General features: G+C 39.0%; 1 protein-coding gene across 7 annotated transcripts in view; it reads right to left on the reverse strand.

Annotated features, from left to right (window-relative positions):
• Positions 1–13,509, reverse strand: part of pam (peptidylglycine alpha-amidating monooxygenase) — an 87,229-nt gene that overhangs the window by 50,915 nt on the left and 22,805 nt on the right. For all 7 annotated transcript variants that reach the window (XM_036595116.1, XM_036595119.1, XM_036595113.1 and 4 more), the window contains 4 exons: positions 7,863–7,950; positions 4,962–5,053; positions 3,479–3,562; positions 1,472–1,520 (listed from right to left, as the gene is read on the reverse strand). In XM_036595116.1, the coding sequence (XP_036451009.1) occupies positions 1,472–1,520; positions 3,479–3,562; positions 4,962–5,053; positions 7,863–7,950 (313 nt within the window). The remainder of the gene's footprint in view (positions 1–1,471; positions 1,521–3,478; positions 3,563–4,961; positions 5,054–7,862; positions 7,951–13,509) is intronic.

Consider the following 13,509-nt stretch of genomic DNA (forward strand, 5'->3'; position numbering starts at 1 on the left):
CTGGATCTCGCAAAGGGGGGTGAAAAGTAATGACTTTGTTAATAATGTTCGATATTTTTGAATGTATGAGAACTCAACTGTCCTACAAAGTATCTAAACGTATGCTCACCGATTGCTTTATTGGGAACACTATACTAACGCTGGCTAGGGCCTCCGTTTGCTCTCAAAACAGCCTCAATTCTTTGTGCCATAGATTCCACAAGATGTTACAAACATTTCTTTGAGATTCCGGTCCATGGTGGTGACTGCATCATGCAATTCCTGTAGATTTTTCTTGTGCACTTTTATGATGAAAATCTTCTGTTCTTTCACATCCCAAAGATGTTCTATTGGATTCACATTCTGTGATTGGGAAGGCCACTAAAGAACACTGAACTTGGCTAGAACCAGTCTATTCATTCTCCATTGGTCTTTCTCATGAAAAAGATGTTACCAAACAGCTGCCGCTCATGTTTTTCCTTTATTGCACCATTCTGAGTAAACTTTAGAGTCTGTTGTGAAGTTACAGAAATACTCAAACCAGCCCGTCTGGCACCAACAATCATGCCATGGTCAAAGTCACTGAGATCACATTTTTGTCCCATTCTGATGGCTGATGTGACATTACCTGAAGCTGCTGGCCCGTATCTGCATGATTTTATGCACTGTGCTGCTGCCACATGATTGGCTGATTAGATAATTGCATGAATGAGTAGGTGTACGGGCGTTCCTAATAAAGTGCTTGTACATCACATTAAGCATACATTAAGTAAGAGCGTATTAATAAGTAGGACAGGCTTAAATGGACAGTGCTTTGTGTGTGAGCAGAGCAAATACAAGAGAGAAAGGAAAACTCAGGTCAAGACTCAGTCATATTCACTTATCTATCTCCACTACCAGTAAGTGTGAAACAAAGTGCCTAGGCTGAATTTGGATCAACGATGCAGTCTCAGCCCCTCGCACACTTGTGTTCTTACTCAGTTCTTCATTAGAAATGAGTCTTAGCATTAGACGTGGGAATCCCACAGTAGGAGAGATTCAGTTCATGATTTTGTTATTAACTGATTTAGCTCCTGCTGGGTGCTGGATAGTGCACAGCTATATTGAGGATAAAAACTGAACTGAAAATATAAGGACAAAAACTGAGTCCATTTAGAGCACCACTCAGTTCATTTCCAGTGGAAATGGCAAATTATTGTGGCAGCACATGCTACAAATGGACACGAGGCTTATAATTAAACATCCTTCTTAAAAAAGCGGTCTTAAGTTGACAGATCTAATAGCTAAGATGTCTTCAGTCACAATTAATGAGTAGCTTATAAGAAAAACAACTGCTTCAGTGAATCTAATTCTGACGTTTACTGAGCTACAACGTCCAATTAAATACAGTGACTATTAAAGCATGAAGGTTTATAATCCCTGAGAGAATTCTGAAGTTAACTAAACAAAAAAAAACAGCAATTAAGAAAAACAATGGGGTTCAGATACTTACGGTTTGGAAGTCATTCTTAGAGTAAGTCCTGAGCAGTCTCTATGGTGATCTAAAACCAAGACAAGACATCAGCCCAGGCTGATCATCATAATTTACCTCACAGTCCACATGCAAAGACAGCAACCCCAAAACCATATTCCTCTACATCATTTTTTGCCTGAATCAATGTACCATAAAATAACACAGAGGTGATGAATCCCTCTCGCTGGCTCAGCTCAAAAATAAAAAAATGCTCAGCCTTTGAAGTAAAAGACAGGCAGGCAGGTGGAGAAAATAATGAGTAGGTCAATGGTTTCACCCCAAAAAAGGCAAATGTTCAGAGAGCATGTTCTTAAATTACTCTTAGCGCAGGGCATTTTCAGAGAGGCGAGTGAAACAGTGTGTGAAGTACTGCAAATAGCTAAGCAGTGTTAGAAGATTCTCTGGAGCTGTCTATTAAACTGTATCCAGCAACAAGTCTCTCTGCATGTTAACAAAGGCAAGGAAAAAAAAAACACAGAAGCCTGTGTCATCCTTTATTTAGCTGCCTGTGGTTAGCTTAGCTTATTAGTGGACATTGCATTTACTGCTGCTTTAAAATGTTACTAAGAAGAACCAGTTGCTGTGCACCAAAATCGTATGGTCTTTGAAAGGCCTAAAATACTGCCATATCAAAACATCATAGCTCTTTATTGTTCACACCATTTGAAGATGCTCGCTGCCCCTTACAATGTGTGAACAATTCATGGCCCTAGAGGTCTGCAAAAGGTGGGTTTACCCACAGGTTCCACGTGATATGCAAAATAATTTGTGAGCAGGATTAGTTTAGGGGCACTGCTGTGATAACAGCTAAGGAGCCGAAAGGTTTTAGGATCATGCAGACACCTATTATGGCTTGTTTGGTGGGGCTGACTTGGACAATTATTGGCTGCTTGTGCAAGTGTGCCGCAAAGAAAAACATGTTAGTAATTATCACACAATGCATAAACATAATGAAGCTCTATTACCTCCACTAGTAAGACATTTATGCACAAAATTATCTTATCAACTTACATCATTGCATGCCGCAGTAACTAATCTAGCTATAGTAATCTATGTTGGGATTAATTTCATTTTGGCTTATAGACACTTAATAGCGTTATTAGCTAATAATATAATGTTGATACAGATCACTCTGGTGCAGTGAGTGATATCTCATGGTTTTGTTTTGCTTAAAAATACACAAAATATTTTCTTGATCCTTTCGAACAATTCAAATCTTTTTTTGTGGCTGGGTATGTGGAGGTATGATGGGTCTGGAGGCTGTTCTGCTGTGTCACAGGAGTTGAGTTGGCATGCTCTACACCACTAATGCAGATTAGAAAGGCTACAATGCAGGCAAGTGCAGACAAGGACTAACCCAAAGTTGGTGGGTGTGGGCGGCATTACGTGTGGTAGGTTTGTGGGCAAGTGTGGGCAGGATTGACACTAGTTTTTGCGGGGAGAGATGAATAAGATATATGGTTGAAAAGGGCAGGTGCAGCATTAATAGTCAAGTCTCTACAGAGCTCTAAACGGACCAAAAAATTATGAAAATTACCCAACAAAATCTTGTTGCATTACCGGACATTGAAGTTAACAAAATGTTTTTAAAAAGTTTGTTTCAGTGTTGGTTTTCGTGAAGACAGCAATGAGATACCTTTAGAAATTTTGACAGATCGCTTCTTACAAATGAGAGAGGAAATACCTCTGAGGCAAATTAAGCACTCTAGTCATAATTATGAACAAAGCACCCACTCCTATATTTCCACAAACCATATTAAATGTAATTTGAACAGAATAACAAATTAAATATTCAAACCAATCAAAATCAAAATCAAGAAATAAGAATGTGACAGCAGACAAATTGGTTTCACCAAGTTCCCTCACTTTGTTTTCTCATTATTACTTGGCTCAGAAACAGCACCACTGTGCCAGTATTCATTCAGAGCTACTCTGCATCAGTATGCTGCCTGAGCTCCAGGCTGTTGTTGAGAACAATAAACTTACCTCTAAAGTTTTTGACATCACCATAGTGAATTTGCAGCACAAAGTAGGTAATTCTGGTATCTCCGCCAACTTTAAAGCCAACATCTGGAAAGAAAGGAGCACGAGTGTTAACGTTAGACACAGTGGGAGATCAGGTAAGAAAGCATGTTAAAGAAAGACAAGGAGAGAGAGAGAAAGAGTAGTGAATAGTAGACGAGAAACCAATTACTGGCCCTGCGGCTGTCTTTTCTTTGCAGATAAGTTGATAAAGACAGTCACTAGAGAGTAATTACAATGGCCCAGGGTAAGTCCTCTGATTAAGAATGATCTGGCAAGTTTGGGGTCAGTGATAGGATGAGGACAAAAGCGATCAAGAGGCACGGCCAGAGAGTTACAAAGTGGAAAGAGAAGAAAGAAAGGAGAAGAGAGCAAACAGGAAAGATAAGAAATATTACACTTTGTGTAATTTTCTTTGTAAATTCCGCTGTTTGTGACTGGTCATTTTGCAGGCCAGTTAAAATCACCCTTTCCTATCAAAGTAGGCGGGTCTTAGCCACTTCCACATCATGGATTCAATTTAACTTGACATTCAAGTGAGATATATGTTATAAGATGACTGATATATCAGTTGGGCAATAATATTGACTAATATCCATAACCTGTGGTTTTATCGTTATCTGCAAACAATAATAACTATTGCCAGGACTAGAATTCATAACCTCCTGTTAATTGAGCAAAAGACATAAAAAGCATCCATACCTAACCTTGAGCATGAGGATGACATATCTTTTGTTACAATACAAAACAAATATTTTCTTTATGAAGAGAACTAATGAAAAATAAGAAAAAAAACAGGTAATTAATCCTAGAAACCAAAACTCAAAATAATTCTGGGTAACTCCACCTCTAGTGCTACAGTATTTATATTATTTAAGACTGTGAGATTCTGATATTTATTTGAATTTGACAAATGTGACAATGGAGGACTGACGATCACATGAGTCAGTCAAAGACTGTTGAAATAAAAAAACTGGAGACTAAAACAAAACTATAAATATAAAATTATGTCAGTTATTTCGGTTATATTGTGATTCTGTTAAGTGTTTAGCCTCAGGTAATGCAAAAGCAATTTGTGAAATTCAGTCAAATAGAAGAATACCTAAAAGAGTGCCCAGATAGAAGGACCAACTGTGCCCCAACTGCACATTAAAAAACAATTCTAACTGATTTCTGAGTTTTATATAGTATGTAGTACATTCAAAGGAGAGTGAATATATCCAACAAATCCAACAAGCATACCTAGAATCGGCTGATTTTGGGGAATATTGTTGATGGACAATGCTGTCCCACAACAGAGGGAACATTTTCACAGAAGGAACACAACAGATGAGTTGAGCTCACCTCTGAGGTCTCCATAAGCAAAACAAAACTTTCCTATTCTTAAAATTTATTGGCCATTCCGAAGTGGCCGAGAGAGAGAAAGACAGAGAGAGAGAGAGAGCACCTTTAGGGAGTTTGGTGGGAGGGGCATCCCTGGCCCAGGCATACATGATCTTGGCCTCGTCCTCACAGGTGCCCTGCTCTGTTCCACAATCCCTGCACAAACACGTGAGCAAACATACACACCAGTCAGTACAACCAGCTGCAGCTGAGCTTCATTATTCAGCTCCACTATTAATAGTAGACACACAACACTAATGGCAATATAAATAAATACGCTGATGACATGCGTAAACAGGGTTACATTTGGGGATAGAGATGCTGCAAAGAATTTTAACACAAAACTGTGAGTGACATAAGACACAGAGTATTTCTAATTATCTTCACTGTACACAGACAACTCAAATTATAATGGTGAGCCAGTGCACTAACGCAGGAATTCCCATCTACATGAGACAGAATGTGCAGCCACGGGTGCTACCACACATTGTCATGATGGATCATTTCTGACATCAAATCTGAATATTTTCATCCTATACCATGTTTCAGCTAATAAATCACTATTAAAGAAATCCAGCTAAACCATCAAACCACATTCTGGAAATTAAGGCGTTTTTGTGACAATCATGCCTAATTTAAAAGCATACTTTTACCTAACTCCCATTATTCAGCACAAAATGTTTTTCTTGTTTCTAACGATCCTAGTACCTCCAAACACATTTTAAAATGTCTCTTACATTTTGGCTAATTACTTCCTACTCAGAGCTCATTAAAAATGGCAGAGACCTTTTCTTGAATGTGGGTATTTTTCACTTTCTATCAATACCATAATTGTGTTTGTAAGCAGAAGAGGTGATATTTTATTATAATTTGATGAAAAGTTGTGGTGCATACAACTTTGCTTGTCAGCAAATGTATGTACGACTGAAATTTCAGAATGTTTCAGTACATCACGGTATAGTGTATTTATATTCAGCTGCAAAAGTGTGAGCTCCCCTGGGCAAACTCCATGACAACTGATCAGGTGTGCTCTGCTTTGTTGGAGTGAAAACCTGCAGCGGATAAGATTGGACACCCCTGCTCTACAGAAAGTCTGTACATTTTAATGCACAGTTATTGTTTATTTGCTGAATTTAACATATTGAGAAAAAAAAAAAAACATAAATGTGGTCTGTGCAAAAGTTATGGCACATTTTACTGTGTATGTTTTTCATTTTTCCAATCTGTTACACTCATACGCAAATAAAAAGAAATTGTGCACTAAAATCTGCACAATATTTAGGTTTTTTCCATGTTAAGAACGTGTTGACTAATTTTTACTAAGAAAATCAACAAAACATAATTTGAACAGTGGCATGTAGAGTTTTTTGACTAATGTGTTTTATTTAGTATTATGGTTGACAAAATTCATACATCAGCAAGAATTTCAACCGGTGTACCAGATGAAGCAGTAGACCACCCACTATTAGTTGGAAGTGCAGCGCAATACAGAACATAAAAATTCATTACTAAGATAACTATGTAATTAATGACTTTCAATTAATGAATATATAGGCGAATTAATTATATATAGGTAATCATGCCATATGAATCAAACACATAGCAAAATGACAATAATAACTCTAGACATCTAAGCCTCATTTCAATATATCTGCTGCATCGTTTTTGTCACATCTGCACACAGGCCTATCCTGTTCAATGTCTAGGACAGTCTTTTTCTGTCTTTCAAAGCTTCGCTGGCTCACTGTGGGCATGCTGGTGTTGGATGTGATAGTGAGTCACATGGTCTGGCCTATTTTTCACACACACCCCACTGATCCTCTGGAGCCTCTTTGATTTCAGGAGCCTCACAGGCAGTTCGCAGCCTCTCCCCATGTTTGACACTGAATGCCTGATGCCGTTCTGAAGGAGGGGGCCTTGGTGGAATCTTGGGAGATGAATTTTTGATGAAAAGCAGGGCTACATTAACAAGAGTGGGGGCAGATTGTCAAAAATACAAGGCGGTGAAGAGTCTGCCACGGTAGCAATTCAAATGCGATGAACCTAAAGTGAAAATAAAAGCAGCCGAGTAAACTCTTGGGTTTAAAAATATACATTTAATTCTCGCTGTTCCCAAAAGGCGCATTCATATTCACCGCCACTGCATTTCAATGACAAAACCGACTAAGAAACCCCACAGGCTTTGTGGTGCAATCTCATTAGCTGGTTGGAAACGGGGCCTTGGTTTTTTCTTTGCTGAGGCACTAAAGGTTTTTGTGTGATGTTCTGGCCTAAAACAGTCTTGATTTGACTAATGTTCTCTTTGTGTTTCTTATCACACAGCCCAAAGAGGAGAAAGCGACGGGTAGAGGGGTGGGGCTGAGGGGGCTGAGGGGGCTGGAGATGAGAAAGGAACACCCCCCAACACTCCTCGGCCCACGGGCCAGCTCTGAGAATCCCTGTTGTCAAGGTGGCAGCGGTTACCATGGTAACAGGCGGGTTTATTAGAGAGAGTCTCATGCTTGCTTTCTCTCTCTCTCGGGACACAGCAGTCATCCCACGCATTAGCTGCCTCGGTAACACGGCACGACGAAGCCAAAGTGGGCTGCTTGATTTTGTTAATGGTGCAACACTAACACTTAGTGCACAAGCCTAAATAAAATCAATTTGTGCTCTCCAGCAGCTTGTAATGATACATTTGCCCCATTTGTTTTCATAATTTCATACATGCTTTTCTGTTTTTTCTCCCTTTCTCTCTCAAAGAGTTTATAAATTATGGTCAACAAAGCTATTTGTCAGCTTTGGTTACAAGAAAATGGCAAATCCATACATCTAAAATACCACTCCTTCATGCTGAGCTGCAAGTGTAAATTAGATAGATAGATGATAATAAAGATACTTTATTGATCCCTGAGGAGACAATGCATCAGTATTGTCCATCAATTCAACTTTAAAGGTGAAAAATTATCTCCAGTTAGGCACTTACCAGTAGCCTTTGGTGGAGTAGGGGGTTCTGCAGCCATATAAGAGCATGTGGTGGGCCGTGTCCATGGAGGCATGAGGCACAAAGTCCACTGAAGAGAGAGAGACAGTACAGTGTCAGCACTGCATTCAGAATGAGGTATAAAATAACTTTTTTTTTTGCCATTTCAAGGGAATTCCACTTATTTTTTTGCATAATTAAATTATTATGATGTAAACAAAGTCACTCAGAGTGGTTTGATGTGAAATGTGCCATTCTAATGAAACTTACAGAGTCATTATCGTTCACAGCAGTGATTGAAACCAAACGTCCGAAGAGTTTTAACGCCTCTAAAACTACCTCACAGAAAGCTATTACATGACAGGGTTATGAAATCATTGTCTGATGCCCGAGACATAATACAACATTCAGAAGGAAGAGCAACATGCAGGGTGTTGTAAGGCAAAATAGTCCCCAAAGAAAATTATTTTTTTCAGATTTAATACTATTTTTCTATGATCAACAGTGTATTTAAAACTCAGAAGACATGTGTAGGGTCATTGGTGGTTTTGGATAGAAAATAAAAAGGTCATATTTGTGTTGTAGACATTGTGACCCCTGGTTCCTGTCCACCACCATTGTAAAAAAAATCGAATTGGTAAGTTTTTACATAACAAAACATTTCACATTAAAACACTCTGGATGACTTTGTTTGCATCTTGATTTAATTATGTAGAAATGTAGAAAAATCTGTGGAATTCCCCTTTAATATACATTACAAAAGGAAAGGAACTTTGATAAGGAGGAATTTTAAATGAAACACTTTATTAGAATAACGTAGATAATTTTGAAGTGACTGCTCCTTAAAACTCAACAAGAAATGGCTGTCAGATGTTGCAATTGCATCAACAGGGGTCCACAAATGAAACACTTCTACCTATGCAAATCCACTGTGCTCTCTGATTGTAAACTCAAAGCTTATCATAGTGCTGCCACAAGCTCAGTAACACAACTTCCAGGAGAGCATTATTAAGGACGGAAAATCAATAGACTCCCCGTATGATGCTGATTGACACGCCCAGCACCAGCCTCTCTCTCCCGGCAAGCTTAATCGAGTTATGAATAATGGATGGACTCGTTTGATTGATGGCCAAGGCTGGTCAGATCAAACAAAAAGCTCTGACGTTGTCTGAGATATGCATAGCACGTACCGCTGTACTACTCCACAGACCTGGATAGACTTATCACTCAAATAATATGGTGCAAATTACATAAAAAATGGTTTCAGTATCTTCTCAATTAATCAGGAATTAACCACTACATTGCAAATATAAATTAAAGCAAATCATAGCACTCTATCCACGACCTATTTTATTAGTATTTAAAACAATGATTCAACCAAGTGTACACAATTTTCTTCTTACTCCGAGTGTGTTTGATCAGCCAAGACATGTTTAATGTACAGAAAAAAAAACAAAATTCAGGCATTAAGATGACCGCTCCTACTGTTTAAGCTGTTATGCAGCATCAGAAACCCCATTAGCAAGTCTATATAAAATTACTTAACAACAAAATGAGTAATACAGCAAAAATACAATATTTTGATACACAATATGTATCATAATGTTTCATTTTTCTGAGGTTTGGTAAGAAGTAACAGAGAAAAATGAAGCAGTAGTGCTAAATTTTAAAAATATTATCAAAAACTATCAATATAAAGATTAAACAGGGTTAATTCTAATGTCTTTGTAATGAAATATGCAGTTGGTTACTGTTCTCTAAGTACTGATGATATCCACAATATGCTCAGAAAAGCATACTGTGGCATAATGTGACATACAATAAATATTGTCATATTGCCCACCACTACTTAACAACACAAGTAAAGGCATGTGTCATGATTTAGGCATTCAGTTTGCACAATACTATCTTAGTGACAATAAGCTACTATTAGATGTTAGCTACGTTGCAAACTAAATAAGGTAACTTCGAACACTACACATGGCTCATTAACTACGTCACAGTTCCCCTAGACAGGTTTAGTCCGTTCCTCTCTCTGCTCCAGGCTCATCTCTCTAGCACCACCCTCTTATTACCACGTCTTACCTGTGTTTTGTTCGTAACCCTGCCCTGTTATTGAGTGTTCTCAGCTGTTTCTCGTTTTTGTGACAGCATTTTAAATCCCTAGATGTGTCTCAAAGCTAAGGATGCAGCTGAGGAAGGCTATATTTCTTGGTTGTTACGTCACTGAAGGTTGTGCCGTTTTGTAGGCTTTTTCCAAATGTGGCTGACAATTCGAAGGACTCTTCCAGACCTTCAGTCACCTACAATCTATCACGTGCAGCACAAAACCGACAGAAAAATGGTGGAAATTGCCACGAGGGCCAAAATGCTCGACCAGTAGAGTTTATAATGAAATGTACATTTTAAGTCAATGTTTTTGCACTTGTCACATCTTGAATGTGCATGACTGAGCACTGAAGAGGAGCCTACCAAGGTGTTTCCATAGCTGCAGCCTTCACTTTAACACGCGTCTCGTGTTTGCTGGGCTTTGCATTGCTTCTTACTGTCTGTATTTTAGCTCTGTGCAGTTTCTTAGTTCTGTACTCTAGCTCTCCTTTGTTTCTTTCTTTCTCACTGATTCATTTGCTTTATTTGTTTCTGCCTGCTTATTGTCTCCATTTGTCAACCATCTCAATCTCTAATAAAGCTAACTTGCAAATGCACCCAGTCTCCTCGTCTACTCTGCCATTACAGACTACACTTGGGGTAAAAGGAAATTTATGTAAATGTGATTTTTGGATAAATTATTGTTTCAGTGAAGTAATTTCCTATAAAAAAAATAAGTATCAGTATCCACATCTCCTATAAAGAAGCTTATAAAGGTAATATTGGCAGATGTTTTAGATATTTGAGACGGCCTGTGATCCCAGATTGGCATTCTTTTTCCAAATCTCCCCCTGACTGAGGTCAAATCTTTTCCGTCTGGAAGGGGATCTGTGCACAGTGGGCAGTAATTCTTACACAGACACGCTCTCTATATCACACAGACACACATATTAACACTCAGTCTTTGGTGAGTGCAGCCTCTAATGAGGTAGCAAAATGCTTTGGCATTAATCAAAGCTCAGCAGCAAGATCATGGTCCCTGCCCGGAAGACTGCTGAAGGTTGCGAGGGGATAGAGTCATCACTTGTCATAAAAACCCTCACCCCCCCACACGACAAAAAGCAGACCACAGCCATCCGTGTGGCTGGCTGCCTCCACCGGCTAATATCAATACACTCTTTAGTCGCCTCACTGAGCAACATTAGAGCAGGCTTATGTGGCTGTGAAGAGCCACTGATTGGCTTTCTGCATCACAGGATGGCTGTCATCATTCTATAATCTACACTGCAGCCAAAGCTAATACAGCAGCCAGCACCTCCATTTTGATTAGGACGATAAAGGCCAGAACATGGCACATGCTAGGGAATCATACTACAGCAGAAGGTCTGCACGAAAGCCATTTATGTGTGTTGCACATCTTTGCTTGCTGCATTCTCCTAACTCAAACATACTATGGTCAAGTTTAAAAGAACATATAAATAGTACTCAAATGTTTCTAAATTCAGGGGCAACTAGGTTTCAAAAATGATTTTAATACAAATGAACATTTAACATGCATTAAATGTAAACAGGTTTATTCTGATGAAAGCAATAACACGTAAATATTTGTGACAATATTAGTGACTGTGCTGCCTTGTGAATATCAGCAACGCCCACACATTCATCCCCTTGCTGTCATGTCAGAGCTCATCAGCATTTAAACCTTTCAGCTGTTTAAACCACCTTTACATTTCTGTACATGCCTTATCAAAAGAAAACTTTCCAATCAAAACCTACTCTTCATACCAAGCAAGACACTTTGATGACCATGAAACTGAGGGCCAGACACATGTACAAGCACAGGCGTAGCACAAAATGTCTTAAAGTAACCCCAATCTGCATCCAAGATTCACCTGAATTTAATATTCTGTTTACTAAGACTGCAGCTTATCACACAAATTTTGCATAGCCCCACCCACTAACTGCTCACTTCTGAGGCACAGAGTTTAACAGAGTAGTGAAATAATGGCACCATCAACAAGCTGGAGATGAAACAGAAAATCAAAGCTCAGAAACAAAGAGACAGCTATATGAATAAATCAATTTACTTCCCACAAAAACATTCTGCATGTGCTTTAATTTCCTCCAGCTATGAAAACAGAGTTCGTGAAAAGATAACACAGACTCTGTGTGATGCATCATGGCATTTTTTGCACCCAATTTTCTCACATACATACAATTAATCCCAATCGTTAAAACAGCATTTTTCTGATGGTAAAGATTCTGTCTGCATATGTTCGAGGCTTGTGCCTTCATCTAACCACTGTGTCAGAAGTCTTTTAACAATATGTCTTATGAGACTCTAACACAAATTTTGGTTTTAAAGGGTGGAGGAAAATCAGCATAAAACCGGATGCCCCATGTTGCAATTTTTGTTAATCGAGCAGAACATGTTGTCAGCCACACATGTATTATCTCCCCCTACTTTTTGCACAATCCTCCCATATTTTGAACAGCTCTCTCTTAATGGCATATGCAAGAGGGAGAGAAGCGTATTTTGTGTTTTACAATGTTCACAGCCAATAAACTGCGCGTTCAGTATTGTGCAGCAACTTTGTACATAACGCAGGCAGAATGCGTCCAATTTGCACCTGAAACTAAAGCAAAAGGCCTAATACATAGAAACCTGAGTGTTGCAAAATATACCCAAAACTAATGAGCAAAACAAAACCTTACTGGTATTTCATACTTCACTGAAAAGTAACAGCAAGAAAATCCAAATTTCAAAAGAAGCCAAGGTGTGGCTTAACTCTTTCACAGGCAAATTCATAGGAAGTGCACATCATCAAATGGCTGTGAAATTAATCTAGTGTGTTGGTGAGGGCCAAGCATGGTTTCCCCACATGCTTTCAGCCCCCACTGTTGGCTAGCACCACTGTTAAAAGAGAACAAAGTACTTAAGCCAGAAAGCATCAGTAATTCATCTTACGAGCTGTAACATTTAGAACTTGTGTCTTGATGTATCCGACAACCTATGTTGGCTTGATGACTCCAGGACTGACAGCCATCATCAATCAAGACTAATCAATGCTGCTGACAGTTTCAGAGAAGACAATTACACCTCAAGAGGAACAGCGACAGCACAGTGCTGTTTTTTCAGAGAGTAACTCTCCTCTTCCTTTGATACAACCACCTACAATAGGTTCACTAGATAGCCTTTCTTTTCTGTTCTTTTTAAAGCTTCACATGGCCAGGGAACATCTTGTCAGGATCTGATCATGGCTTCTAGCTTAATAGCACAGGACACTTTGACATTGGAAACCTGAAACTGGAAATACTGCAGGAGCTCTGCTTGTAGGACAACTTTTAGATCACTAATGTTTTCTTCCACACTAAATCGCAGCACAAAGTGCCAACGTGGCAGCCATATTATCACAAGAAGATGCAGAGGCCTGAGGACAGAACTAGGGATGCATCAATATGGGAATCCCGAGCCAATGCCAATGTTTTTCCATGTATGTATTTGTTGATGTCGAAGCCGATGCAGATATATACACATTCATAAAATGTAGGACTTGATCCA

This window comes from Colossoma macropomum, unplaced genomic scaffold (genome assembly GCF_904425465.1).
Source record: "Colossoma macropomum unplaced genomic scaffold, Colossoma_macropomum, whole genome shotgun sequence".
In the NCBI taxonomy this organism is placed as follows: Eukaryota; Metazoa; Chordata; class Actinopteri; order Characiformes; family Serrasalmidae; genus Colossoma; species Colossoma macropomum.